This window comes from Melospiza melodia, chromosome 3 (assembly GCF_035770615.1).
Source record: "Melospiza melodia melodia isolate bMelMel2 chromosome 3, bMelMel2.pri, whole genome shotgun sequence".
In the NCBI taxonomy this organism is placed as follows: Eukaryota; Metazoa; Chordata; class Aves; order Passeriformes; family Passerellidae; genus Melospiza; species Melospiza melodia.
In genome coordinates this window covers 54,840,454-54,868,379 of record NC_086196.1, presented here as the reverse complement: position 1 = coordinate 54,868,379, position 27,926 = coordinate 54,840,454, and the positions used below count along the sequence as shown (strand labels likewise).

Sequence of the window (27,926 nt, the reverse complement as noted above, 5' to 3'; positions counted from 1 at the left end):
TCTGTGCTCCTGTATCCGGGCAGTGTGTTCCTCTGGCTAGAGCTGTAACCCTCCCGAGTAGCTAGATCTCCCCCTGGTGGAACAGAGAGCAGAAGGCACTACTACGGCTGGGCGGCAAAACTGGGAATCGGTCTGATCCTGGGCCCCGTGAGCCGGCAGCAGATGTGGTGTTTGTCCAGTTGAGACATTCCTTAGTCCAGAGTCACAGAGCAGCAGAGCCGCGCTCGTGCAGCTGCATGAAGCCGAGGCGTGAGTGAGCAGCTCACTAGTGAGCAAACACCTTGTCTGTGCAACATCTGCCTGGCTGTGTGCTGGCATTCCTCCATGGCCTTTGCCCTTAGATTAGCAGTGAGCTGCTGGCTCTTTGGGTTCTTGTCTGACACTTGACAAAAAACAGGTACCTGGAATGTGGTGGCTTGCTTTCTTTAGGCTATCTGGGGTTTGTTAGTGCTCAGTTAGAGCCCCTGTGAGGATAGGTGATTTCATTTGTAGCTCAATTGTTTCTCATTCCCTGCTTGCTCTCTGAAGAGCTGCGTAGGGTTTACTTATGGGGGATCTACAGGAGGGAGCCCTGGCTAGGGGAGGAGATTGTGTGTGTAGCATTACTAAAAAGGAGTGGTTTTCCTTAACTTTAGAATCGTAAATGGACTTATGCTGTCCCAAAGGACAGCAGTGGTAAAGGCATTTCAGTTTTACAAGAGCAATGCCCGGCAGGGGATGTGGAGAGGCTGACCTTGTGGTAAAACTGAAGTGATGGGCCTTTGCTGCAATTGCCCCTTGAGACAATTGATGCTCATAATTATCTCCAGCTGAAGAGCAGCGCTGGTGCTGCAATGATGACAGATGTGGAGGGAGGCAGTTAATGGGAACTCTCTCTGACTCATCTGCCACAAGGAGAAGTTGTGTCTGAGGGAAGAGCTGAAGCAACCCAGCTTGGTCACAAGTGGGGAATCTGTGGTTATCCCCCTCCAAGGGAGGAAGGTGAACTAGGAGGTACACTGCAGTATGTACAGAGGGACAAGCAGTGCAAGCCATGGCTGCTGGTGACAGGCAGCTTCCCTGTGCAGGGCAGGGGCTGGAGGTTTGAGTCCCCTCTGCTGTGGCTGGGATCCTGCTGTTGAAAGGAGTGACTGGAGCCCAGGGGAGCAGGGAGACAGGAGCTGCAGTCAGTTGCGTGCTTTACACAGGTCATCAGGGAAAGATAGATGGGTGGATCTGTTTGTTTTTCCTAAGCTGGATTAAGCCATGTTATATTTCTGTGACTGAACTCGGAATGAAATCTCTCAGTAATTCAGTGGTGCTGAAGACTAAGAGAATCATTTAAAAAACCCAAACCAAACAAATGAGGCAAACTGAGGCAGATTAACTACAGGACCACACCAAAAAAAGAGACAAGAAGCTCCAGGGTTACATGCTGCTTCAGGAGCCATGCTGCTGTATTGTTGACAGAGTTGAGACAAGTTTTGTGCCTGTTCCTGCCCCTGGCTCAGGCTCTGCATCTGCTAGGCCAAAAGCATGGATTTGAAAACCATCTCCTTGTTTGCCTTTATGGCCTGTTGAGATGACTACTGCCAGTGTGTACAGGAGTGGATGCTCTAACACTCAGCATTGTGCCTGGATACAGAGGCTGAGTGGAAGTCCATGTGGAATACTTGTTTTAGCCTCCAAAGTACACAGTGGCTGTGACATGGGTTAAGTGGGAGATCTCTGTGCCTGGTAGGAATCCTGCTTTGCCAAGGAGTCAGTAGCAATACCAGTTGTAAGCTCTGGGAAGAGAAAGGGCCAGGATATAATCAGCTTTGGGAAAGGGCTGCGATGACCCCTTTTCTCTTTCATCCCTTTGGCTGGATAGTTTTACTCCTCAGACATCACTTTGCATCTCTCAGTGCTGCTCTGTTTTTCCCTGCCAGCTTACAGCAAGTTATTGCTCATTGTAGCTGGTGCAAGGTTCAGGCAGCTTGGTTGAAGAGCACCCCACTGCTGTCCTCACACAGCACTGGTGTCACTGGTTCCACTTCATTATGCTGACTGCTGTATGTATTCAGTGCCACAGAGATCATAAAATATTTCTGTGCTAGATCTTCTCTGATGAATAGCACAGAGGATATCTCAAGTTCCCATGGCAATGCTTCTGAATGTGCTTCTGTCATCAAAGAAAGAGGGACTTCCAGATAATGAAGATTTGAGGATTTTGTCTGAGAAAGGGGATGGTGGTGAAGCTGCATATTATTTGTTTACCTGCCTTTGGATGTGCCTCTGACTGATACATAATCTGGAAAAAGAGGAAGCTGACATTTGGCTAATGGCAGAGATGGCCTGTGTCGTGCACAGTACAGCTGGACCCCTGGACATGCGTAACTGTTCAGCTACAGATGCAGCTGCACAATCACCCAACAGTTAAGCCTGTACCATTCTCTGCCTCTCATATCTGACCATCTGCTAGGGAAAGCTAATTAAACCAAAACCATTCTTGCTGGGATTAAACCCCAGCAGCAGAAAAAATTTAGTATAGTACAAATATTGTTCTACTACTGGATCAGGGCTGCTGCTTTATTTGTTCTTATAAAGAATTGCAGCTATTCAACTCATTTGCTGTCAGGTAGGTGTTTAGCTCATGCACACTTTCCTCTCTATTTTCTATCCCAGATCGTTCTTGTTTTAGGTGCAAGAAATAAGACTGTCTTGCTGATTTTTTTTTTCAGATCTTTCTTATGACAGCTGAGTCTGTTTTTCTTTAACTTTGCAACTTAATGAAAAACCAGTGCAGCAGACTGGTTTTTTGTCCTAGTGCCTCAATTCCTCTACTCACTTGTGGAAAGGAAATTGTTCCTATCTTCTTTGCATGTGTTTATGGTGACAGTGAATCCTAGACTTGGTGTGGGTCCACATAACTGTATAGTTACACCAGTGTGAAGCTGAGACTTAAGACCAGTTTATTGCAAAAATATATCTGAGACCCTTTGAGAATTGAAGTTTAAATCTTCTAAAACCAAAATGTGTAGGTTAGCAGCCAAACTTTTGTGTACCTACAATCTTTGATGCCATGTGGTCTGGGCTTCAAAACAGCTCTTTCAAAAAAGAAAAAAAAAGAAAATAATTTACAATTCAGGTTGATTTCAGGGCTGCCCTGTGTACTCACGTGACAGTTCACCACTTTATTCAAAGTTGTGGCACAATTTAGTTTCTGAAGGCCAGTGAGGGATTTAGTTCTCCTCAAGGGGTTCTGAGAGGTTCTTGATGATGTCTTTTTGTGCTAAACTTGGAAAATTTGCGCTAAAGAGGAAGTTAGTTCTACACATAGTAGCTCAGAGGCAGCAGTGGAAGGTGGCTCTGAGGAGAGAGAGAAATGGTTGTGTTGCTGGTATGGATGTGAAGAAGACTGGTAAGCTCAAAGAGACACAATTGAAAAAGCAGGTAGAGGTGAAAGAGTGCCAAGAGAATGAAGATAAATTTAATTTTGGTATCCAGGGGGAAGAGTTCGAATAGTTTTTAATGAGGAATGGAAAGAACGCTACTAATTTTAGAATTGTTGAAATTTAATTTTGACAGATATGTTTCCTGGGGAAACACTGTGGGAACTGAGGAGATGAGAGATGATGTTAGAGTGTGAGTTTGTAGCATGTTAGGTCTGTGACCTAGGATTTGGTTTGTGTCTGTGCTTGCCCCACAGTTAAGAGGAGAACATGTTGGTGGAAGAGGGTCAGCAGTGAGACTGTGCCTGGGGCAGTTGGATAACGTGCTCCAACTCCACACTCCAGTTGGCTCGCATAAACTGTTGGTGAGCCATACCCTCAGGAATGGGCAAGTGGGGACCATTGGCTTCCCAGAACTGCTCCAGGGATGCTGGACATCAGCAAGCAGAAGCTGTGTGGGAGTATGGAAAACAGTGTGCAGTGTGAGCATTTGTGATCACCTTTTCCATCTCGCTTGGGGAAAGTAGAGAAAATATTAAGCTTCACTGGTCTGAGCATTGTTATGATGTTTATTTGGCATAGGATTAATAAAACTTTCAAGACATTCATATGTCAATACCTTTAGTGTCTTAATATACCTTGTATAGTGTAGTTAGCTTATTTTGATTGTGAGAGAGGCCACACTGTTGTGGGTTTGGGGGTTTTTGGAAGAAAAAACCTCAAACCAAACACAAAACCAACAAAACCTGTGGGAGTAGAAAAGTGCAAAAAAGGGTTAACGTCAATATCAGTAAGGATTTTGCCATTGCAGGGAAGTTGTACTGATTTAACTTAATCAGATTAGAGACAGCTGTGATTATATTAGTGCAGCATTCCTGTATAGGCATCCTTAATTTAGTTTGTGTCTTGTATCTGTCTATTTAACTTAAGTTGTTTCAATGTAAAGTGCTCTTAAACTGAATTAAGAACATTTGCCCAGGAGCGTTATAGTGCTTTATATTATTTTCTAAGTCAATTTAATTTAGTACAGTGTATATGTAGACAAGACCTTGGGGAAAAAGCTGATCCTTTTCATTACTTGCTGAACAGTCTGTCATGTTTGGCTGCAGCCATGTGATCATGGAATGAAAGAGCCTGTTGTGGTGCATGTTGGTGGAGGATGGGGGAACTGGTCATTGTAGCCTTTGTACAACACGGTCATTCTTAGCTGTAGTGTTCAATTAAAGTAGGTTGATCCTCCTTGTAAGTGAGACCTTTTTCTGTCTAGAGCAGATGTGAGACCCCTGTAATGTTAAGTTTTGTCCTCTGCCTGCCAACGAAAGTACCTGCAATGTGGTTGGTGTCCTGTCTGTTCAGTCAGCAAAAGCAACATCTTAAAACGTGGCACAAATGTTTAATGCTTGAAAAAACTCAGATGGCTGAGCAGGTTTGAGCTGAATTTTGCTATTTTTCTTCATCCATCGCTTGAAATAAACATCACCCAATTTTGATGCTGTTTCTTTCCTGGTCTGTCTCCCAACAGTATGTGCCACCTGCTATATGTGGTGACTTACTTATACACATACAGAACTTATGGCCAAGGAATAAGTAAGTACTGCAGATGTCAGTTCTCTTTCTGGTTGAAAAGGATAAATCTAGTCAATACATCTTGTGTTCTGCTTGCTGGTAAAGGCTCTGTGGGAACAAAACTGGCATGTGAATTACTCTGTGAGCGTGGTTGTGGTGATAGCATTTCAGAATAAAGCTGACTGCTGTAAACAGCCATTTTATTTCTTGAATTTGTTTTTGTCAGCACCTGCAAGCATTAGGGCTGGACTTAGCGCCTCCTCAGCATTGCAGATGCTCTGTAGGCTAGGTCATTGTAGCAACTTGTCCATCTGTCCTCTGTAAATAATGCAAATAATGTGCTCTGCTCCATTGTCCCACTATGTAGATAGCGCATAGTGTGTCAGCCATCTGTGCATCAGTGAGAGCCTCGGACAGAGGGCACCTTTTGGAGAGAGGATTGTGGCAAGTGGAGCGTTGAATGCTCCAGCAATGCAGCATTCTCTGGCATTACTGTATCTGTGCTAGAGGGGCAGCTCGTGACATTCAGTTCCTGGCACTGAAGAGATGGAGATTGCCGTTTGCCCAGAGCTTCTGAACCAAAGTTTGAAACAAGAGTGCTGCTGATATTGCTGGGGGTTGTGTGAGACTCAGGGAATACTTACAGGGGCTGAGAATCTGCCTTTCAGTAGTTGAAAAATTTAAGCTGCTTCTACCTTATCCTAATTAAATGCCTTATGATTTTATGCTCTGGGAAGGCAATGTATGAATTTTCCCCCTCTTCCCCTCCTACACAGCACAGGATATGACAGAGGTCTGGGAAAGGAATTCCTGCATGATGATTTTCAACAGAAACCCCCCTCTTCCACTTCTCTTCAAATGTTTGCTTGTGGTAGCTATTCCCTCGCTTGTGTTGGAAAATAAGGCCATGACTCCCAAATTTCCCTCACATGAAGTATCAGCTTTATCCAGATACATGTTGTTAGAGTATCAAGATTTACTTTTTCTAGCTGGGTCCAGACACTTCCAGAAACTTTTGAGAGTTCTCTTAATCTCCATGAATTTTTATCTAATGTTCTGGTATTTCTTTAAATTTCTGGGCAATGTACTCCAGAAGTCTTCTTATGGGAGATCTCAAAAGAACAGGAAAGCAGACAGAGTGAGGAAGGACACGAAGCCCAGGGTGCTAAGATGAAGAGACTCTGAAAGTTTGTAGCCTGAAGTACCTTGTGAGAGTTGGATGGATCACTGAACGAACTAAACACGCTTCTGGTGTGTCAGCAGTTCTGAATGAGAAGCTGTCATTAGCCCTTGGTGTAGCTGTCTGTGCTAAAGGCAGCTTGGTAAATGACCTTCTGCTGAGCTGGTTCTTGTGCAATTTCAGGTGTAGCCATTAATGGTGGTTCTATGCTTTATATGTATTAAAAAGCTGGTGCTCATTTCCTGGTCAAAATCTCCCCTGGGTATTTTTATTCTCCATTAACATTCCTTCTGGGGATTGAATTCTGGTCCTTTGCTTCCTGTCCTGTTCCTGTTCAGATGTTAATCAGCTGTTGCATTCTATTCCAGTTACATGTTAGTGATGCTAGCGTTTCTTGGTCAATGTTGACCAGTCCTGGCTTCTACAAAAGAATTAGGGAAGCTGAGCTACTCTTAACACAGCAGAGAGTACATAATAAAATGCACGTTTAAGGGTGTGGAGTGCAATTGAATTATGGGGACTGAGATCTTTGTATTGTGGGAGGAGAGAGCAGGACTGTAAGAAAAGTGTGATTCTGATAATTTTTAAGAGAATTCTGCATGGTGCAGTGGATGTGACTGATACATGATATGTCCTGTGGTATTTCCCTTCAACAGGAACTATGTATGACTGGAGTCCAGGGATTTCATTTTCTTTGGAAATGTGTTAGGTGTTAAGTAGGGCTTGTTACATGGACTGTTGTCCAACAGCTAGCCTGATCCCTTTTTCTTGATAGCTCTTGGAATTGTTCCCATGCAGAGAACAGAGGTTTCTGCCTAACAGTCAAGGTTAATTGGTATGGAAAAGCAGGAATGAGCAATAATCCTCCTGAAATTCTATTTTAATCCAAGAGTCACTATAATGCTGTTACTCAGCTCTGAATCCTGAGCATTAACATACGGGCAGAACTGAGATGTGAGTCTGCACTTGGAGCTGTCATCCTTTTATTTAAAATGAGCTTTAACATAGCCAGCAGTAGAATGGATCTGAACATTCTTTTGAGATGCCTTCTCTGAATGAAAAGATCTCTCTCATTAAATGTTAAAGAGCCCTTTAATAACCTTGCAGTCCTTTTCTATTGTGCTTGGCACCAGCAGTCTACAGGTGCTGTTTTTAATTTCACACAGCTTCTTTTCCTGTCCTGGACAGATATGCCTTGGTGCAGTTATGGCATTGTCCATCTCCCTGGTTAGTTGTCTTGGCCAGGCTTTCTGCAGCAGCTTCTCAGGTAGTCTGGCTTGAGACTTCTGAAATCTAAGGTTTCCTCTGTCCATAAGCACAGGAAGGCGACTAGAACTCTCTTGTGTTTGCTTTTCATGAAGCTAGTCAGGAAATACTGATACCTCCTAAAGCAGGACGTGCCAGTATCCTGTATTGGATAGGCATGCAGAATATGGGTTGGCCCACAGAGAGCAATGTTCCAGGTTAACTGTGGTGATCAGATATGTGTCACAGGACATTTGGTTTTGTTACTTGTGGGTTTTGTACCTGCAAGTTTTTGGAGCATGCTGACTCTGATAGTCACAAAAAAATCTTTCTGTGGTGTTGCATTAGAAACAAATGTGACTGTGATTGTGTTATGGAATGTATTCTTTCATTATTGCAAGTTTCCCTTTCTCAATAAAAAGCAGTGCTAAAGAAATGCTGCTGTTAAGAGGAAAAGCTGGAAAGGTGATACAGTACCCAAAATAAGAAACTGCATCTGCATCATAATCACTGTATTTCTCTTGAGGAAGGGGCACTCAGCACTGGTAAGAAGGCTGTTTTATAAGGTCAGAAAAGGCAACACAAGAAAAGGTGATGATGAAGAAAAGCCTGCAAGTCCTCTGCCTCTGCAGGGAGTGTTCAGCTGCTGCAACTACAAGCAGGCAGAAGTTGTGTGCATCTTAGAACCAAAGTGTTGGCTACCTCAGGCCTCAAGGGACTTGCCAAATATGAGGAAGACACTAGGTGCCTACAAATGTTGCCTTTTTTTATTTCTCTTGTTCTTGCCCTTTTTGTCCAAAGCATTCCTGTTTGAACTTTCCTTTCTGTGCCAGGGACCTCTGTCTTGTTACTGAAGCTAAAGCAACGCTCATGGGTGGTGATGTGGTTTTGTATGCATGCCAAGTGGCTGTTTATTCTGTACAGGGCCCACAGAACTGTCCTAAGCAATTCCCTGTGAGATGACATCTGTTTGTGGTGTGTGGGAAAGGTTTTGCCTTTCTCAGATCACACAGGGAACAGAGCTGCCCTGCAAGTGGATTTTACACTGAGGGATGTTCTCTGCTAAAGTCAGCTGGAGTCAGGCTTGTGTGCTGCCTGTGCAGCTGCACTCTGGCACTGTGTTGTGGTTAATCCCAGCTGGCAGCCAAGTACCACGCAGGCACTTGGTCACTCTCCCCTCTGTCCCCAGGGGGATGGGGGGGAGAACTGGAAAAGAGTAAAACTTGTGGGTTGGGATTAGAGCTGTTTAATAATTCAAATAAAGTAAAATATAATAACAGTTATAATGGCGAGAGGTTGTAGTGGAGAGAGGGAGAGAGGAATAAAACCCAAGAAAAACAAGGGATGCACAATGCAATTGGTCACCACCTGCTGACCAATGCCCAGCCTCTTCCCAAGCAGCAGTTGGCCCTTCCCAGCAGCTCCCCTCACTTTATGTACTGAGCAGGATGCCATTAAGTATGGAATATTCCTTTGCTTGGTTTGAGTCAGCTGTCCTGACTGTGCTCCCTCTGAGCTTGGTCAGCTGTCCTGACTGTGCTTCCTCCCAGCTTCTCATGCACCTTGTCACTGGCACAAGAAACTGAAAATTCCCTGAGTTAGAGTAAGCACTGCATAGCAACACCTAAACCATCAGTGTGTTACCAACATCATTCTCATCCCAAATCCCAACCACAGCACTGTACCTGCTACCAGGAAGACAATTAACTCTGTCCCAGCTGTAACCAGGACAGGGTGTCCCTGTGAAGAAAGTTTGTGTGTGTTTTGTCAGTGTGTGCCTTGTGGCCCTTGTAAGCCAATCCAGTGAAGCTGTTATTGTCAGTGACCTTGGAAATCCTACTGCAACAACAGTGGGTAATAGCTAGAAGACAGTAGAATTGGACCTACTGCAGGTGATAGACTGGTGGAAAGAGGACTGTAAATGTTAAGGAGCATTACTGATGAGAGGTGGAAAGGGTAAAAAGAACCAGGAGTTTAAGTTTCCTCTTGTATTACAGTGCTAATTAAAATGGCTGAAGAGCTGCCTCCTGCTGTAGCTCCAGGCTAAAATTGAGCTTCTGCAGGGTAGTCTTAATGTGGACTTGACAGCAAGCTCCGTCAGAGAGAGACTTGTGAATAGTGTGATGAGCAGAATTAGTGCCTTCTTCTATTTCTGGATATTACCTATATCCATTTGTGCTTTGGAGCACAAGGTCCATCTGTTCTGCAGAGTGTGTCTGCTCCTCTCTGAACAGAGGTGTGGTGAATTGAACCACCTCGGGATTCTCCCTCTGTGCTAGCTAGAGATGCTCAGGTATTGTAGATGAGGAGGCCTTTGCTGTGCTGTTCACCGCAGGGTTGCCTGCAAAACAAAATTAGGTTGGTGTGGAAGAGTGGCTGGAGCAGAATGACAGTGACTGGATTCCTGGTGGTGGACAGGAATGCAGGTGGGGAAGCAGGGAGCCCTGGAGAAAAACCAGCTGCCTTTCCAAGGTCAGTTACTGGTCTGCGCAGGCATCCTGCTCGGTGGAGAGATGGCTCAAAGAGCTGTGCTTTCTGGGATACAGTGAAGGCATGGAGCTTTTACAGTGGAGGCATTTTACCTGGCATTAGATAGTAGTCTGGTGCAGCAGTTTGCTGTTGACTTCTGCCCTGTCACCTGGCTATGGGTTGCTCTGAGCATGCCTGGTTGTTTCCATGTTTTGTGCTGATAGGTGACTGACACCAAGTTTCCTTTCTCATGTTTCAGGAGCTGTTGGCCAGATGCTGCTGAATACTGACAGGAGAAAGCTGATTCGGAGACAAACGACCAGAAATGTTTGGACACGTCGTCACTTTGGATCTGTAAGTCCTTGTTTGAGGGAAAGTTGTCTGGCAGCCCTGTGAGTTTTTAACTATCTATGGAAATTCTCAGATCATGAGGGTAGATTTCAAATCCTGGGTTTTTTTCCAGGTAAGTGGGGATGAGATGGCAGGTAGCATAGTTGCTGCCTCTAGGGTAGGAAGCAGGCGAGTTCTGTTTGAGCCTGAGGAACAGTGTGCTGAGAGACAGGGAGGCCTCTGGCAAGTTCATTCTGAGCACAGCTGCAATGGAAACGTACCTGGACCCATGGGTGCAGCTGTTCCTGGAAACCTCTGTCTGTCTGCCATGTGGCTGGTGGTTATGCAATGATGCTGAAACAGCTTCTGCTGGGAGTTGATGGAAAGCAGATTCAAACTCTGCTGGTCTGATCCCTCCTGGAGGTGCACGTTCTCCCTCTCTTTCTCCCATCATACTTTGCAGTTTGCCCCACAGAGCAGTTGCACTGTTGTGAAGCTGTTTTTCCGTGTGCTAGTTGAGACCCGACTCAGCATTGTAGCAAGGAAAGTAGCCAGACAGCTTGTTGGGGCAGGGCCAGCACTGGGGCACCTCTTCAGTTTGTTTTGGCAGAACCTGATTTTGCGTGGTCCTGGTTGCCTGCTTGTTCCTTTCACCTTCAGTCTGACTCTCCCTGCATGTTTATAGCTGCTCCACACCCTGCCTCCTGTCCCACCTCCCGGGGCTTCATGCCACTGACATGGAAAAAGTAACGTAGCAGCAGTAGTGTTTCAGGGAAAGGAAGGCTTTACTGAAGGCTTTACTCATGCCAGTGGCAGAGTGATGGCTACAAAGCCACTCTCTTACAGCTGACTAACCCAGATTAACCCAATTCTCTTCTCGTAGTGATGGGTACCTGTTGTGTTTGATTTCCACTGGCAACTAAGCATGACACAGCCGTTGACTCACTTCTTACCCCTCCGTGGGATGGGGAGAGATTTTGGAACGAAGTAAAATTTTGTTGGTTGAGATACTGACTGTTAAATGGGACAGAAAAGGAGGGGATCATAATAAAATAAATAGAATATAAAAAACAAGGGATGCACAGTGCAATTGCTCACCACCTGCTGATCAATGCCCAGCCAGTTCCTGAGCAGTGGCCCGTGGCCGCCTTTCCCCTGGTTTGTATCCTGACCATGATACCATATGCTGTGGGACATCCTTTTGGACAGTGGGGATCAGCGTCCTGGCCATGTCACCTCTCAGCTTCTTGTGCCCTTCAGCCTACTCACTGATAGGGTGAGAAGCTGAAGAATCTTTGCCTTAATGTAAATACTGCTTAGCAACATTTAAAACATCAGTGTGTTATCAACATTATTCTCATCTGAAATCCAAAGCACAACACTTACTAGCTACTAGGAAGAAAATTAACTCTATCCCAGGCAAAACCAGTTAAATACCCCAGGCTTTGACCAGAGAGGAATGTTGTTTGTGAACCTGTTTTGTGTCCATGGTTGGCTGGATGTTTTACAGAAGCCTGTTAACAGCAAGGTAGAGTATGATATGCTACTTGATGGCAATCAGAGCATAGCTTGCCTTCCTCTCCCTTGTGGAGGTGTGGGTTATCACAGCTCTAGGCACAAATGTTTTGGCTTAAACAAAAGCCTGATAATTGCCAGCTCAATTGTGGGTGAAAAACACTGACTTGAAAGGATGAGTGAGATAATTATTAGCATCACCAAACTTCTGTTCCAAAGGCTTCACAGTTAGCATCCCTCTGCCGTGGCAGGGAAGATGAGCTGGGAGGGTCCCATTCTAGAGGAGGTTTGTTTAGTCCTTTCTGCAACCAGTGTTGCTTTGAAGCCATTGCTTCATGAATTTTGAGTTTGTGATTCCAGTTGCCTGAGTGCCTTTACATTTCCTTGCCATGTGCCTTTCCAGCTCTTGCTGGGCCATGTGGCCAGGTATTTGTAAGTTCATTTTCTTTACTTTCAGAAGATCTGATGTGGGCACAGGCAGGTACCTGGAATGAGGTGGCCATCACAGTTGTCCTTGGCTATAAATAGTCCCTATGCCTTACATATTTGTGGGATGAGATTTCAAGCTGGCTGTTTTGCTGGATGCTTAGCTATTTGTTTTTCTTCTTCAGGTCATCTGAGTGAGTGTCCTGGCTTCATGAGGCTTTGAATTTGGGCCCAGGCTGGTAAGTACTCATGTCCTTATGAACTAGAGAAATGATTGTGATTTCAGCTGGGCATATCTTCATGCACATCTCCTGTCCTTAGCCTGGCAGAAATTGAGAGAAGAGTCCCCTAGACCACCTGTTTGATAGCGGGCCATTTACAAAGCTTCTTCTGGCTTTTCTTTTTGAAAAAGAGAAATGTCTTCCCAGCAAATCAGACCTGATGCAGTTTAACCCCACAACACAGACCTCTCTGTTTCGCTTAGGGATGCAGTGAAATGTGCATTCAGTATTATGGATGTAATTTTTCTAAAATATTAGAGATCTCTGCATCTTTTTAGGAGAAGGGACTTTGAGGGAATGACTGCAGCAAGGGGAAGTTCCCAGCATTCTGATAGGAGAGATTTTCAGGTTAGTCCTAAGAAGTTGTTTGTGTTTGTGGAAAGGTTTGAGAAACTTTTGTGAGCTTGTGTTTATAGCAGAGTGAAGGATGGTTTGCAAATGTACCTGTGAAGTGTAAAGCCTGTTATGGCTTGGGACTGCTCTGTGCTTGATGCAGACACCTCCCACTTGCCTTCCTCTCAGGGGACTCAGTCTGGGTGTCAAAAGAGGCAGCTAGATGAGAATTGGAGAGAATTCTTGAGGATAAGAACTGGGGAGGATTCTCAAGGCTCTGTTAGACCATTACCATGTAAAACTCCACTGTCCTACACACAAAGCAAATGAAGTCTGCTGGGTCACGGGCCCTGTGGCAGCCATCGACTGCAGGTATGTGAAAGGGACTTGTGTGGCCCTGCTTGTGGAAGTGGGGAGAGGGCGTGATCTGAGTGGACACAGGTCCTGCACTTTGAAGGGCTGCAGGTCAGGTGCTGAGGATTGCAGAGATGCTGGGCTTGCTGGGTGTAAGGGTCTTGCAAGGGGAATGAGAATTGGGCACTTACTCCAAATATAGGACAACTATGAATGATGCGTATGTTGTCAGTGAGGAAAGTCTGGAATTGGGCTCTGCAGCACCTGCTTGATAGCTCTGAGACTTCTTGTCTTGTGTACAACAGAGTGGTTGACATTTTGGCTGCTTGTGGGAAGTCTTCCTGCCCTCAACTGCAGACCTAGAAGATGGAAAAAAAGATGTCTTGTATACAAGACATCTGCTTTTCTTCTACCCTATGTTTTGCTCTTGTACTGTTCCTGCAGCAGGAAGAATCCCAATAAATAGCTAGGGTGAAGGAACTAATCTTTCCGCTAGTGGTACAGCTGCATGTCTGCATATGTGCACTTATTCCCTCTAGGGGTGGTGAGGCACTGGAGCAGGTTGCCTGGAGAGGTTGTGAACTCCTCATCCCTGGAGGTTTGAGGCCAGGCTGGATGGGGCTCTGAACAACCTGATCTAGTGGAAGATGTCCCTGTCCATGGCAGGGGGGTTGGAATGAGATGATCTTTAAGGTCCTTTCCAATCCAAACCATTCTGTGATTCTGTGTTGCAGAATCTGGCCTTAAGTACCAAGGGGTCAAAACTGCTACTCCCTAATTTGATGCCACCTGTGACTTGGGGGTTGTCTTTGTCTTTTCTGCCAGAGTAATCAGTTCTCCTTCTAACAAATCTCCTATGATCTGCTGCGCTGGTCCCAGTGTAAGCCAAAAAATTCTGGGCTCTTTAATGGCTAAAGTCTCCTCCCACATAGTCCCTGCTGACAGTGCCAGGACATGATCAATAACTCCTGCTCCAGCTGTCAGTGCTGCCTGTAAGGCTTGCAGTTTCCATATTGAAAAAGGCCTTTCCTAAAGAGCCTAATCAATATGCTGCTGTGAGGTCTGTTCTCATTTGCTATATATAATCCGGACACACAACTACGTGAGTGAGCGTGTGTAGAGGGGGGAGAGGATGTGCCAGCCCTCTGCTCTCACTAGCTGGGAGAAGGACACAGCTACCTCTTACTTTGCTCCCTCTCCTGCAGCTGCTGCTCAAGGCTTGTGGCTACATCCTTTACCTGCTCTATTAGCACTCTGCATGGGGACCTGCTCTGGGACTCCAGGGGAGCCACATTCCTGCTGGGTCACTTCTAGGGTTGGATGGAGCAGCCGTGACTCTCTCTTGTGTGCCCTTTCTGCTGTTGGTAGGTGACCCGCTTTGGGAGCCACGCAGGTGGGAGGATGTCGAGCACGGCCCCGTCAAAGAAGCCTTACCGCAAGGCGCCCCCGCAGCACCGCGAAATCCGGCATGAGGTGCCCATCATTCGCGACGACCAGGATGGAGTGATCTTGGCTGAGCAGAGTCAGGTAACAACTTGCCGGGTGACAAAGGGCTTAACACCATTGCACCAGCAAATAGGGTTTAGTTACACCGAGGCAGGCCAGCTCGAGCAGGCAGAGGGGTTTGAGGTTTGCAACCTGAACTTCTCCTCATCGTGGTCGCTGGAGTCCAGCAGTGAGAAGGAAATGGCAGGGTGCAGAGCAGAGTTGAACGTCAAGAGTCAGACTGCCTCTCCAGCGCTTCAGCGTGGTGGGAAGATGGGGCAGCGAAGTGGGAAGCGGTGCCCGAACCGCAGTCGTGGGCACCGCAGCAAATTTGTGAGCCGTAGCATGGAGACAGTTCTGGTGTCTGGAGATGAAAGGCACCATCCCACTTGCTCCTTCAAGAGCAGAAGCCTGGAACGCTCACTTATATTTAAAGAGCCTCCTGAAGTCCTGACACCGAGGAAGTTTCGTGTCTCCTCTACACACCTGCCTCTCAAAGGGATCCTGAAGCAGACCAACATGACTGGCTCGTGCCCTGAGAGCTTGTGCAAGTCCCGCTCAGTAGAGACGCTTTGCCACGGTCGTGGCTCGCGCAAATACAGTGATCCTGAGCTCTGCCTCAGCCCTGGGGAGAAGCGCTCCCTGGATCAAAGCAGCAGCAGGGCTGCTGGCTCTGTCAAGCGCAGGGGGAAGCTCACAGAGGAAAAACTGCAGTTCTCCAAATTCCTGGATGAGATTACCCAGCGGGTGCTGAGTCCCAACCGCTTGCGCTCACTGGGAGAGACCAGGGGAGCAGAACAAGACCAGAACTCTCCCCGTGTCCCCAGAAGCTCCGTGCCAGAAGGCCAAGGGGAAGGTCGCCTAAAAGGGGTCAAAACCAAGCATGCAACTGAAAGATCCCCCTGCCCAAGCAGAAGAAAAGCAGAAAAGAAAAGTGAGGGGCTGGGACTGGCTTCAGGCCAGAGAAAGTATGCTGAGGAAGCTGAGAGAGCTTCCAGACTAAGAAAGAAACCTGCCCTTGGGAGGAAGGACAGTAAGGGAAAACTCCTTTCCTTGGAGAGAAGGGTAGTAGATCTATGTCAGTATGAGCTGCAGCAGCTGGCAGACGTGGGGCTGGCAGGGACATCCTCTGGGCAGCAGCATTCACTGTCTTCATGGAAAAGCAGTGCAGAGGGCAGAAGGGATGAAAGCAGTCCCTGTTCACAGCTGTTACAGCCACAGCATCAGTGTGCTAAGCTTGGGCAGAAGCGTACAGTGGAGCCGAACTACCCAGAGAAAGGATCCTGCTCCACTCCAACATGCTGGAGTCGGGAGGAGGGGCCTACCCCATCTAGATCCTCCCCTTCCTTCAACCTGGCACTAAACAAGGTAGGTGCCAGGGTCACTGACTTGCAGGCAGGGCTCTCACAAAGGCCAAACCCCTACCTGGATCTCATCTAGTCTTGAATGCCAGGGCAGAGACTGAGAGCAGGCCTCATGTTGTGGGTGCTTAATCACCAGAGGTTACTCTCTTGTGGGTGCCACTCATGGCTGTGTTAGAGGTTGGGTATATCTTCCTGGGAGTAACCAGCTTCCCTTTGGCCCCAAGAGGTAAGGAAAGTAGAAACTGGTGCTTTCCCCCCACTGCAAACTTCCCAGGTGTTTGCTGGTTGGAGGCCTTCAGGCTGCTGAGTAGTAGATGTGTGCAGGAGGCAGGCAGCTCCATTGTCAGGAGGTGCTGGGATGTTCCTAGTGCTTTGTGTGTGCCCAGTGCCTGTCTGCCTCAGAGTATTTGATCTTTGTATGATGGCTGTTTCAGGTCCTTTAAGCTTTCTCTTTTCTCTAGCCTCCTTTGAGGCAATGCCATTACCTTTTATTAATAAGAATCACATTATCCCCTTTGCCTGGTCACTATCATCTGCTGTTTGTGTATTTGTGGGGGCAGGGGAGGCAGTTGCTAGATAATTCTGTGTGAATTAACTGATTGCCATGTGGAGTCAGGAGGTAAGAAAAGAAGGGATTGATGCTTTGCCCTTAGGAACAGGAGGGTGTATGCAGGTGTTAAAGACCATTCTTTTAAAGTGTGAATTAATGGAGATAGCAGCCTCATGATGTCTTAGGGTCAGAACTGGGATGGTGTACTTAATAGAATTGTTAGCTGCTTGGCTGTCTGACATGGTCTCTCAGCCCAGAGCTGACTGTGACACTTAATAGGCTGTCTGAAGTGTGACTGCACTTGGGTTTGTGAAGTGCTTCTGGTATCAAGCTACAGAAATAATCCATGGGCAGTTTGGACTTTGTTAGAATGGTCAGAGTCTTGGCTTTCACAAAAAAAAAGTTGTTTCTACTGCTAATTAAATATCTCCCAGCCATCCTGGCAGGCAGCAGCCATCTCATGGGTTAGCACAGGGAGTTCAGAATAGCTGAGCTGTGTGCTCTTGTCACTGCTCACTGCCTCCTTGTTCTGCAGGGCCCTGCTCCAGCTATCTCTGGGGATCTTGCCCATAACATTTTCTTTTACAGGCTTTCCTGACCTTTAGTGTTTCTTCTGCTATCCCAGTATAGTTACAGTGGCTGGTTTCAGGTCTGCAGAAAGAAACCTTTTTTTGCAGCACAATCTGGGTCATATAATTGGTAGCCACATTTTTCAGCTCCCAAATGATTCTCACTCATGATTTTTATGGGGCTTCAAGGCCCCACAAGTGATTGCTGTGGTGACTAGTGAATCCTGTGTATCTGGCCTGTGAGATTCCTGCTGCCCACCAGCTGTGGATGTGGAGGAAGCTGAAAGACCTGCTAAGGTGGTGATGTTACCAAAGAGATGCTGAGGTTGCACCATGGTAGGGTAAAGTTACCTAACTTGTGTGGTGGTTTCTAGTCTTCTACCCTGAACCAGAACACACAGCGTGTTTTGGTATCAGACAGCTGAGCAGTGTGTACAAATCCTTGTAGTTCTAAGCTTGACTGAACTGTCAGAGCAGGGGAGGAGGAGTCACAGCTAGGGTTTAGCAACCAAGACTGCCTTTTAGGACAGTGTGAGAGACCAACTCATCTTCTAAAAGAATCTCACAGCTGTTTTCTTCCCTGTGCAGGAACCCTTGACGGATGCAGAAAGGATGAAGTAAGTGTGCTGCTCCCCCTTTATGCCTGTCATACTGCAACTGTGTGGGTGCTGATTCCTCACATCCTGCTTGTGCCACCTGTGCAGTGAAGCTGACTGGCCCTGCAGGCTCCACTCAGATCTTCAATCTTCCTGGGGCCATGTGGGCAGAGCTTTGGTCTGTGCCTTGCCAACCTGTGCCTTGCATGTCCCTCCTGCTGGAGGAGGAGGCAACATGGATCCCCAGTGCAGGTGCAGGCAGAGGAGTTGGTGGGTGTGACAGAAAGTAGATGAAGTCTTTAACAGAGGTGGAAAGAGGATTTTTCCCTTCTATTCATCCATCCTGGACTGGGATAAATTATTGATTGCTTTTCATTCATCAGTGAGGGACACTGGAGCTGTGCAGCTCATCTGTCTTTGTGCAAGCACTGTAACCTGAGAGGGAGCTGGGAGCCATGGCTGGCTAGCTGGCATGTACTTCTTTGCCTCTGCTCCAAGAGTGTTTGTCTGTCTGTCCTGACAGAGATGTACCTCTTGCTTCATGCATTGGAATCTCCTGAGTGTTCAATTCCTGACTTCCTGGGGCCCCTGTGAGGGCTCTTGGGCCCTGGTGCAGGGCAGTGGGGTGGGGGTGCTGGTGTGGAATCCTCCCTGTGCACTCAGTGGTTCCTTGCTCCTGGTTCCTGCCCCAGGCTACTGCAGCACGAGAATGAGGAGCTTCGCCGCCGGCTGACATACGTGACTAACAAAATGGAGGCAATGGAGAGGGAGCTGGAGTCAGGTCAGGACTACCTGGAGATGGAACTGGGCCAGAACCGTGAGGAGCTGGAGAAGTTCAAGGACAAATTCCGTAGGTACGACAAAGAAAATGAGAGGGGTGGAGTTAGAAAGATCCCTCACACCAAAGACTCCCTCAGCTGGCGTGAGCAGGTTGTGCCCTGTTGTGCAAATCAGAGGTGTGCTGCATCCTTGAAAAGGTGCACCTGCAGACTCTAGGGGAGATAAAGGCTCTGCAGCCATGATTTCTTCCCAGGTACAGTGTAGGAATGCTGCCAGCATGAAAGGCTGATGACAGGGAGTTCTTCATCTGTTGGATGTAAGCATGCATGCAAAAAAAGCCACTGGTGGCTGCAAGAAAATTGCTTAACCTGAAAAGTACCTCAGTTAAAAATCAGTGCCAGTCACTGGCATGAGCTTAGATATGACATAGCTCAGAGGAGTCCTCCAAATTCATCTACATCGCCTCCTGCAGGATCCTTTCACCCTGCCAGCCTCATCTTGCCTCCAGTAACTTGGGGTCTGAAAGCCATCATGTGTCAGAGGTGAGGCATAGTTAATATGCCTGGTTGACTTAGTAGCAGTCTTTCTGAGTTCTGGAGTTGGTGGTTTTCTTGGCACCTATGGAGCCAACTTGAGTAGGTGCCTGAAATCCATTCCCAAGCATGCAAACTTGTTTCTATAGGTTGCAGAACAGCTACACTGCTTCCCAGAGAACCAACCAAGACCTGGAGGAGAAGCTGCATGCCCTGGTGAGTGCCCTATTAAGTCACTAGAGAGATGAGGTGGAAGAGACCAGTGTGTGTTAGGAGCAGGTGGGGGAAAGGGCCCTGTCTTTACCCAGCAGATGTGGCAGTGGGTGAGGGGTGAGATTCTGGCCATGATCATCTGCTCCCCATTTTGGCTGGTGTCATGAGTGGTTTTCTTGGTTTACTGAGCCTGTACTTGGTCATGCACGAGAGCTTTGGTTCCTCACAACATAATTGCATGGTATTCCATCATGTTGCTTCAGTCCCTCTCTGAGTGCCAGGGATGTGTCAGGGGTGGTCATCCTGGGAGGATGGGGGCAGTCAGAGCAGAGCCAATGTGCGTGTATGTCTGTTGTGTGCATTCATAACACTCATGGCTGTTTCTTTTCTCTCCCTCCCCCTCTCTTTCTCTTTCTCCTCCCCACGCTGCCGCTGGCACACTCTGGGCGCACTCACCTCTCAGGCCTCTCTCAGCCAAAGCTGGATTTTTGCAGTTGCGTCTTTTCGTTTGTGTGTTTTTCCTTTTTCCTCTTTACGTGTCTCAGCCTGTTGGTCTCATTGTCAATCCCACATACCCCATCTCAGATGGAGGGGCCCCAGCCCTCGTCCAGCCAAGGGCTCACCTGGTATCCAGCAGCTGCCCGCAGATGCAGCAGGTCCTAGCTTGCAGGGCTCCATCTTAAGAGTGTTTGACTCTGAGCCAGCTGGAGCATGACATGTTGGGAAGTGGTGCCCATAAGCTGCAGCGCTGCATAAGGTGTGGATGGCTGTGAGCCTTGTTTGCTCCCTTTCCTTCCCCTTCTGAGCTGTGAGCAGGCAAGTCAAATAGCTGAGGTGCTGATTGCCTCTGTGTAGCCCAGGATGAGATTTCTGTGGTTCTAGAACTTGAATTTCTTGGGTTAATATTCACCACCAATTACTGGTTGTGCTGGTGCTTGAAGAGATTGCATACCAGTGAAGTACTGGCTCCCCTATCCGCTTGCCTCTTGCCGTGCTGTACCCGTGATGCGCAGCTGGCCCTGCTGGTCACAGCCTCACAACACCCTTGGGCAGTTTGGAAGAACTTCTTGAGACAGCAACAGCTTGGTTGTTCTGAGCTGTTGTCCCCTTTTGCTGTTACATCTGAGTCTCTGGCAGGCCTGTACCTGAACTGTTAGGGAGTCTGAAGAGGCAAGGTTCCCTGCTTTATGGAGGACGTCAGCTGAACTTCAAATGGAGCCACGAGTCCTTTTGCTTACTAGAGCAAGGCTTAAACTCTTGCGAGATGGTGCTTCCCCCTTTTTGTCCATTCAGTATTGACTGTTGGATCTTTTCAGGCAGTATTCTTGTTTTGGTTTCCCCAGGAATGAGGACTGGGTGTCACAATCTCAGAGGTCTTTGCTGTCAGTGGCAGGTTGGGATTGATTGCTCAAAACCACTAGCTTTTTGTGAGGCACCATGGGAACCAGGGGCAGAGAGGAAACATGCTGGTGCTGCAAGAAGAGATACTGCATTGAGGAGGTTCTGACTCAACCTCTTGTCTCTGTAGCTAGCAGAGCAGCTGGTCCCATTTGGCTTCTGGAATCACCTTCCTTTGAAGAGGGTTGTCTCCCTTGTCTGTCTGTCTATCTGTCTGGAAGTTTTTTGTATCCCAGCTGAACATGTCATTGTGCTATGCTTGGGCTGAGGTGGGTGGTAAAGCCAGGTTCTGTGCTAGGAAGTTTTAAACCTGGTATTCTTGCATCCCAGATTAAAAAGGCAGAAATGGACCGCAAGACGCTGGACTGGGAGATTGTAGAGCTCACTAATAAATTGCTTGATGCCAAAACCACCATCAATAAGCTGGAGGAACTCAATGTAAGTGTTATTCTGCAAATGGCTGTGAAAGTGTGTGAGGTGTGGACTTTTCCTTTTGTTCAAAGTCATTAGTGTAAAGGAGCACATTAATGACTCCAGTGTGTATGGAAGTGCAGGAGCTGTACAGGATAGCAGGGACGGACAAACAGAAGAGGGTCTGAGGTGTAGAACAGGGAAGAATGGATCTTCAAGTTTGATGTATTTGCTCTTTTAAGCTTAGGGTTTGACTTGAGTCTGGGCTGTACCTAAGGAGGGGTCATTCACTGCAGAGCTGGGAGGGAGCTGATGCTTTTTCTACACCATTAATATAAAAGTTCCTGGATCCAGTGCTTGTCTCTATTAACTGCTCTCAACTCCTTCCAGTCTGTCTGCATCATTAGATATAGCTGAACTGTGGGATGGGAGAGAAAAGGTGGGATTTTGGGGATGGTTAAAATCCCCAGAGGGTGTGGGGCTTGGTACACTGACAAGAGGGTATGCCGGGAACAAGGACTGGAGTTGAAAGGGACACCGTGGCTGAGTTGTAAGAAAATACATAAAAGTATGGGGAGGAGGGAATGGCAGTGCCCTCATGAAGGATTCATCAGATTCCTCTTTTGGCTTCTGTTCAAATGGTATCTGGTCAGTTGGTGCCTTTTTGGGTAAGAGTTTGTGAGTCTGACAGTGTTGCACACCTGTGCCCTCTGTTGCAGGAACGCTATCGACAGGACTGTAACCTTGCAGTACAGCTGCTCAAGTGTAACAAGTCACACTTCAGGAACCACAAGTTTGCTGATGTGAGTAGCAATCCTGCTGAGGTGGGGAAGCAGGGCTCATGGGCTTTGACTGCATTTTGCTTTCTCCAGCTTTCTCCACAGGGCTGCTGGCCTCTCATCCTTCAGTCTCAGAGGTGGGAGGAGGTTCCTGTTCCCACTCCAACTGAGAGGGCAGCACAGAGCTTCTGCCAGCTCCTCTTTCATGAGAGCTTCATTTCACAGTTCAGCCAGGAGCTGTTATAAAAAGCACAATAACCTTGAACTTGATAGTCTGCTGGGTGCATGCTGGTAGCTGGCAGGAGGACAGACCTCTCTCTTGCTCTGCTTCATTCTTTTTTCTTCCTCTCCTGGCCACATGGAAGGGTCATACTACTCATAAGAAGCAGCAGTAGTCTGACCCGATGACACTTACTCTCTGAGGAAAAACTGTGTGAGGGTTTTCTAGGCCCCCTGAGCAGGAGAAGCTGCTCAGAGGGCCTAGAAACTCGCTGCCCCCTGTGGGGAGGGATGAGGGTGCAGGCAGCTCAGCTCATCCTGCTCTCATCTCCTTTCACATTAGTAGCATCAGTTCTTTGGTTGAAAGTATTGTCCAGGCCCTTAGCCCAGCTCGCTCTTTGCCATACCTCTAGTCTCTGTCCCTTCTTGTGTTCCTCTCAGCAAAACTACATGCTTGTCTTTTTTAAATTAGCAGGTGACCACTTTGTCACCCTCCCCCATTGTGTCTCAAATTAGCACTCTTGAGGTCAGTGTATCAGTTACTGCTGGGGTAACCTTGAACTCTCTCCCAGCTGTCCCCCCTCTCTGGAGCTTTTGAATTCTGCCCCCCAAAGCGCTGTGTTCCACATGGCTGCCACTGGAGGGGGTTTGGTGCTGAGCAGCTGTGCACACAGCCTGCCTCACAGCCAGCTGTTGTTATGCAGTGTGCCCTGCATGCCCAGATGTGGGTGCAGTTTCCTTCTGGCTGTGATGGGACAGACCTCGCTGTGCCACTGAGTGGCTTGGGGACTGCCGCTCTCCGTGCTTCACTTGCCTGTGGTGACCCAGGTGAGGGCAGCTTGGCAGAGCAGTGGGGAGAGCCATAGTGCCCATTTGCAGGATGACGGGTAGTGCTTACCCCCTGGTGAGACCCCAGTCCAACAACTTTGGTAATAAGCCCTGTGTTTGTCTGTCTGAAATGGAGAGAGTGAGGGAGCGGGGTGACGTGCTGGAGTTGGTAGGAACACAGGAAGGCATCGATCCTGGTCTGTGGGCAGGCTGCCAAGTAACATGGCTGCAATTATGCATTCAGGGAGCACTGTGGATCTTGGCAGTGGGGGCTGTACAGTCACTTCAGTGCAACCACCCGCTGATTTTCCACAGATCAATAGACCCCTTCCTAGCATGTGCTGGCTGGGCCTTTTCTCTGTGCTCACAGGCATGTGAGACTGAGCCCATGTGCTGTCTTTACCTGTTTGCTTTGCCACATGGGACCTGTGAACCGTGGCCTAGAAGCATGACTGCTGTGACAGCTAGAGAGCCTTGTAAGTCACTCATGGGGCAGGTTTGCTTTGAAAAAAGATACCCTTCTGAAGGCAAGGTAGGTGAATGTTAGGGTGAAGATAATGACTACAAAATACACACGTAGGTTGGTTGGAAAAGGCAGATTATATGAAACTAAATTACTTGCATAGCAGCCCCCTTCTAATGTAATTTTCCTTCTCCCTAGCTTCCCTATGAGCTGCAGGACATGGTGAATAAGCATTTGCACAGCGCACAGGAGTCTGCAGGCCCTGGCCAAGAGGCAGCCCACACCTTGGCTCCATCTGATGTTGTGCCCACCTCAGTCATCGCCAGAGTCTTGGAGAAACCAGAATCTCTGGTTCTGAATTCAGCCAAGTCTAGCAGTGGCAGCTGTCCCATGGCTGAGGATGTCTTTGTGCATGTGGACATGAGCGGAGCCCTTCCTGATGCCTGCAATAGTGCAGGGCAGGTGGGGAAGGAGGGAGGAGATGCAGGGAAACAGCAGAATGGTGGCTGCAAGCCACAGAGTAGTGTGGAAAGTGTGCCTGAGGAGGTGCCTGCCTTTGAGAAGCTAAGCCCATACCCTACTCCCTCACCTCCCCATCCCATGTACCCAGGGCGCAAAGTGATCGAGTTCTCTGAGGACAAGGTAAGGATCCCAAAGAACAGCCCCCTGCCCAACTGTACGTATGCTACACGCCAGGCCATCTCCCTCAGCCTGGTGCAGAGCGAAGATGAGAGCTGCGACAGGCACCGGACACTCCCCAGCAGCCCCGCTTCCGAAGGGCACCGTTCAGCCTCCAGCTGTTCCTGCCAGCAGTCCCCCAAAGCGTCCAGGGCTCACGGCTCTTCCCAGAGCAGCCCGTTCAGCAGCCCTCCCCAAATCCCGAGCGCCTTTGCCAGCTCTGCCAGCTCTGAGGAGGACCTGCTGGCTAACTGGCAGCGAATGTTTGTGGATAAGGCACCCCCCACCTCGGAGCGAGTGCTGATGAACCGCACGGCTTTCAGCCGTGACACGGCCCCCGAGCTCCAGAAGAGGTTCAGCCGCTCCATGCAGGAGCTGGGTAGGGCAGCCTCAGCTTACTCGGATGGTGAGGAGTCTGCACAGAGCTGCAGCTGGACCGTGAGCCGCGACTCGAGCGTGGACACAGACAGCACCGAGTCCAGAGCCCGCAGGAGCCATTTCTCCTCAGACTATGGTACAGATTTCTCCCAGGATGAAGCCCAGAAGCTGTTGCTTGAAAGTGGTGGAGGCACTGCTGAGCCTGAAAGCCCCTCACCAGAGAAGCACAAGGACTATGTAGACCTTGGCTTGCCTGAGAGCCCAGCTGAGGAGAGAGAAATGCTGCTCCAGGGAAACAAGGAGAGCAGCCAAGGAGGTGTCCAGGAGGAATGTGGAGAAGGCAGGGTCAAGCCTCCTTTCAGTCGGCCGCACCGCAGCCCCAAGAGGATGGGAGTGCACCACTTACATCGCAAAGACAGTCTGACACAAGCCCAGGAACAGGGCAACCTTCTCAGCTGAGGCACAGCAAGAAGCAGCCATGCTTAACGGAGCTGTGGAATGTCCCCATCAGTCCACCTGAGGGAGAAGCCTCCCTTAGTACCCTCCTCCCAAGGGAAATCTGCTCTGAGGTTTTATATTTATTCTCTTCTTTTGCTACCTGGAAGAGCTGGGATCTCCCTTCCCTGGCACCTCAGACCCTCAGTACAAGCACACACAGTGTGCAGAAGCACACCCACTGCCCCGACACACTCACAGCTCTCTTCACAGCCTCACACTGGTGCCTGTACCAGAGCTAGTTCTTGGTACCCCTTGTCCTGGTGCCTGTGCCTCTTTTTGCTCTCATCCCCCTTCCCACTCAGGTACCTGAGGCTCTGGGTGCTCTCTTGTTGTTTCCCTGCAGCTGCTCTGCTCTCTTTTAACTTGTGCCAATAGGGCAGAGTGCCTGTGTGGTGGTATCTGATTCCCTGGGAGCCCCAGCGGCTGTGAGTGGGGCATGGCGACTCTCCCAGCAGATGGCTGTGTGCCATGGGGATGAGCTGGGATTGCTTGTATCTCATTTTCCTCCTGGTTTTGTTTTCCCCAGCCACCCACTTGGTGGGTCTTCAGAATCTGCCTCTGCAGGTCGCTGTCGTGTGTCTCCATGGCTGGGCTCGGCACCTGGTCCCCACGGAAGCCATGCACAGGGGCTGGTGCTGTGCTGTGGGCCACGGGTGCTGCTTGCTGAGGTGGTTTGGGGAGGCAGTGCCTGCTGGGCTCTGGGGTTTGTGTGTCTCCTCCCTCACACCTCTTCCCCTGTTCTCTGTGCTGTTGTTTTGTTTGAACGGTGCTGATGCTTTGCTCTTGGGTGGGCTTCTTTGTTTCTTCCAAGCCTTTGGTTTTGGGGTGTATTGTGTTTTTTTTCCCCCACCCTGCATAAACAGACACAGCCGTTGGCAGCCGGTCTGATGCCTGCACTGAGGGTGTATGGAGGAGTCGCAGCTATCAGAGCTGCACTTCCCTCTGATCCTGGCCTCCAGCCTGCAGAAACCCCTCCAGATTTAAGAACAAGGTTTTGCCCCAGGCAAGCAAGGCGTGAAGGATGCTACCGGATTTTCTGGGAAGGGCTTGGTGCAAGGCCAGCAGGGATGCGAGGGCAGCGTGCTGCAGAGCTGCTCCCTGCAGATGCACTACCTCATGGCTCGGCAGCAGCCCTTCACCAGGGCTCCTTGCACAGCCCCTTCTCTGGGGGCTCCGGGCTCTGGGGCCTCTCTGGGGCCTCCCTTCCTAGCTAGGGCTCTCTGCGTGTTTTTCCTAGTGTAGTGTGATACTGTGTGACTTTTCTTCTCAGTCTTGTGTGCTCAGTGTCTTGTTGGGGGGGGGGGAGGGAAGGGGAGAGGTCTGTAGATGTAGGTATTTTTTTGAGGGCTTATAAAGCCTGGGCCTCCTGTTTTAATTTTGTCCTGTGCCCTTGTCTGTCTGGTGTTTCTTGGCTTCCATGGGAGTGCAGGGCAGAGAACAGCCCAGTTCTCTTCACCATAGCCCCTTCAACCCTGCCCTCAGCCTGCTGTCTGGTTTTTGAGTTGGGTTTGTGTTGTCCTCTCACCCTACAGCATGCGGGCTCTTCATTGGGCTGGAGGAGAGCATCCTTCTCTCCAGGAGGAAGCATCTATTCATATGCTTGCATCAAGATTTGCAGCCTAGAGCTGTCTGGGGGCCTGCTCCCCTCCCCAAACCCCTGTCTCTGTAAAGGGCTTGCAGCTTGTAGCTGGGGCCAGCCAGGGCTTCAGCTTGGGCCTGGAGGCTCCAGGGCCAGTGAAGGGGAGCTGCAGGCCTCTCTGGCAAGCTGTGTAGGTTGTTTTATGTACCCTGGGCAGAGCTGCTGCCTTGTTTCCCACTCACCTTGTTTCCCACCTGGAACAGTTGTAGAGTTGGATGCCACCCTCTGGTGGGGAAGTGGGACTCAGTATTTCACTGCAGTGTTTTGCTGTGCAGACAGGCTGATAGTGGGAGCCTCCTCTGAGCCTGCAGAGTGTTAATCTCCCTGTCCCAGCTGTGGAGGGTCAGGGGGTTGTCCTTGTGTTTGCTGCCATCAGCCACTCCACTGCTGCATTTCTTTTGTTCTTCTGCAGCACTGCTGAGGGTTTGCATCTGCAGCAGCTGTCAGATCCTGCCTCACAGATGTCACCTGGGGTTGGCTGCTCACTGACTGAGCTGCTCTGGCCCTGAGCCTGCTGGTGGCCTGCAGTGGGGGAGGCATTGCCCACCAGGCCTCAGCCCCATCTCCCCTGAATCCTGGCATGCCGGGCAGTGGACAGAACTCTTTTGCTGAGGCAGCTGCTGATGATGGTGCTGAACAGAGCTGGCTTCGCTCTGCTTTTGGTCAAGGTAGACTGAAAAGCAAAACAGTGAAGGGGAGGGGTGGCAAAGGTATGCCCACCACCTCACCAGACACTTGTGCTTTGCAGCATTAGGATGCTGGCAGAGCTTGAGGGGGACTGGTGGCCTCAAGCAGCAGCAGAGCCCTTTCTTGACCTGTGGGCATTGTGTCCTCTGCACTCCTGCCCACCTCCAGCAGTATTGGCTCTGGGGCCTTGAGCCCATCTGAGTTCCAGTGTCCCAACTCCAGACTGTTAATCTGTAACTAATGTGGGGTTTTTTCTGAGATTTTCAAACTGATGTATATTTTAAGACCAGAAATAAACTATTTTAAAAGTAGATGGCAATGGCTTTATTGTACTTGGTAGTAACTAAGACCTGGACTTGAATGATACTGAGCATGTGAAGTTGTAGAGCTAGCTACTCATGGTACAGTGTCCCAAGTTTGTTGAACTGTGTGTGCCACCCATTATCTCGTCCAGGGAGAGCAATCCTGTGACCTGGTGCTGTAAGCACCCCTCAGTGTTACTTGGAAGATTCTGCTGACCCCATTTCACATAATTTGCTGGCTGTACTGGCTGGTCTGCCAACCTCCACATTCTCATCTAGCATAGGATAAGGTGTAGCTAATCTTTTTAATAGCTGTTGGTTTTTTTGGAGTCCCAGCTTTTGGAGTCGTCTGAGAGTACCACTTCACTTCAGAAACCACATACCATACCCCCTTGCTGGGTTCCTAAGAGGTTTATAATTCTAGATTCAGTATTTTGTGTGAGG

The 27,926-nt window shown here is 48.8% G+C and overlaps 1 protein-coding gene across 4 annotated transcripts in view; it reads left to right on the top strand.

Moving 5' to 3' along the window:
- The window catches only part of TJAP1 (tight junction associated protein 1), a 40,080-nt gene extending 12,589 nt beyond the window's left edge, over positions 1–27,491 (top strand). For 3 of the 4 annotated variants that reach the window (XM_063151804.1, XM_063151805.1, XM_063151806.1), the window contains 9 exons: positions 10,133–10,227; positions 12,330–12,383; positions 14,481–14,639; positions 17,669–17,697; positions 18,369–18,530; positions 19,139–19,205; positions 20,931–21,038; positions 21,731–21,814; positions 23,499–27,491. In XM_063151804.1, the coding sequence (XP_063007874.1) occupies positions 14,514–14,639; positions 17,669–17,697; positions 18,369–18,530; positions 19,139–19,205; positions 20,931–21,038; positions 21,731–21,814; positions 23,499–24,815 (1,893 nt within the window). In that variant the 5' untranslated portion in view covers positions 10,133–10,227; positions 12,330–12,383; positions 14,481–14,513 and the 3' untranslated portion in view covers positions 24,816–27,491. Of the gene's footprint in view, positions 1–10,132; positions 10,228–12,329; positions 12,384–14,480; positions 14,640–17,668; positions 17,698–18,368; positions 18,531–19,138; positions 19,206–19,665; positions 19,696–20,930; positions 21,039–21,730; positions 21,815–23,498 lie in introns of all 4 variants that reach the window. The other variant, XM_063151807.1, reaches the window with a different exon arrangement.
- The last annotated feature ends 435 nt before the right edge of the window (positions 27,492–27,926 follow it).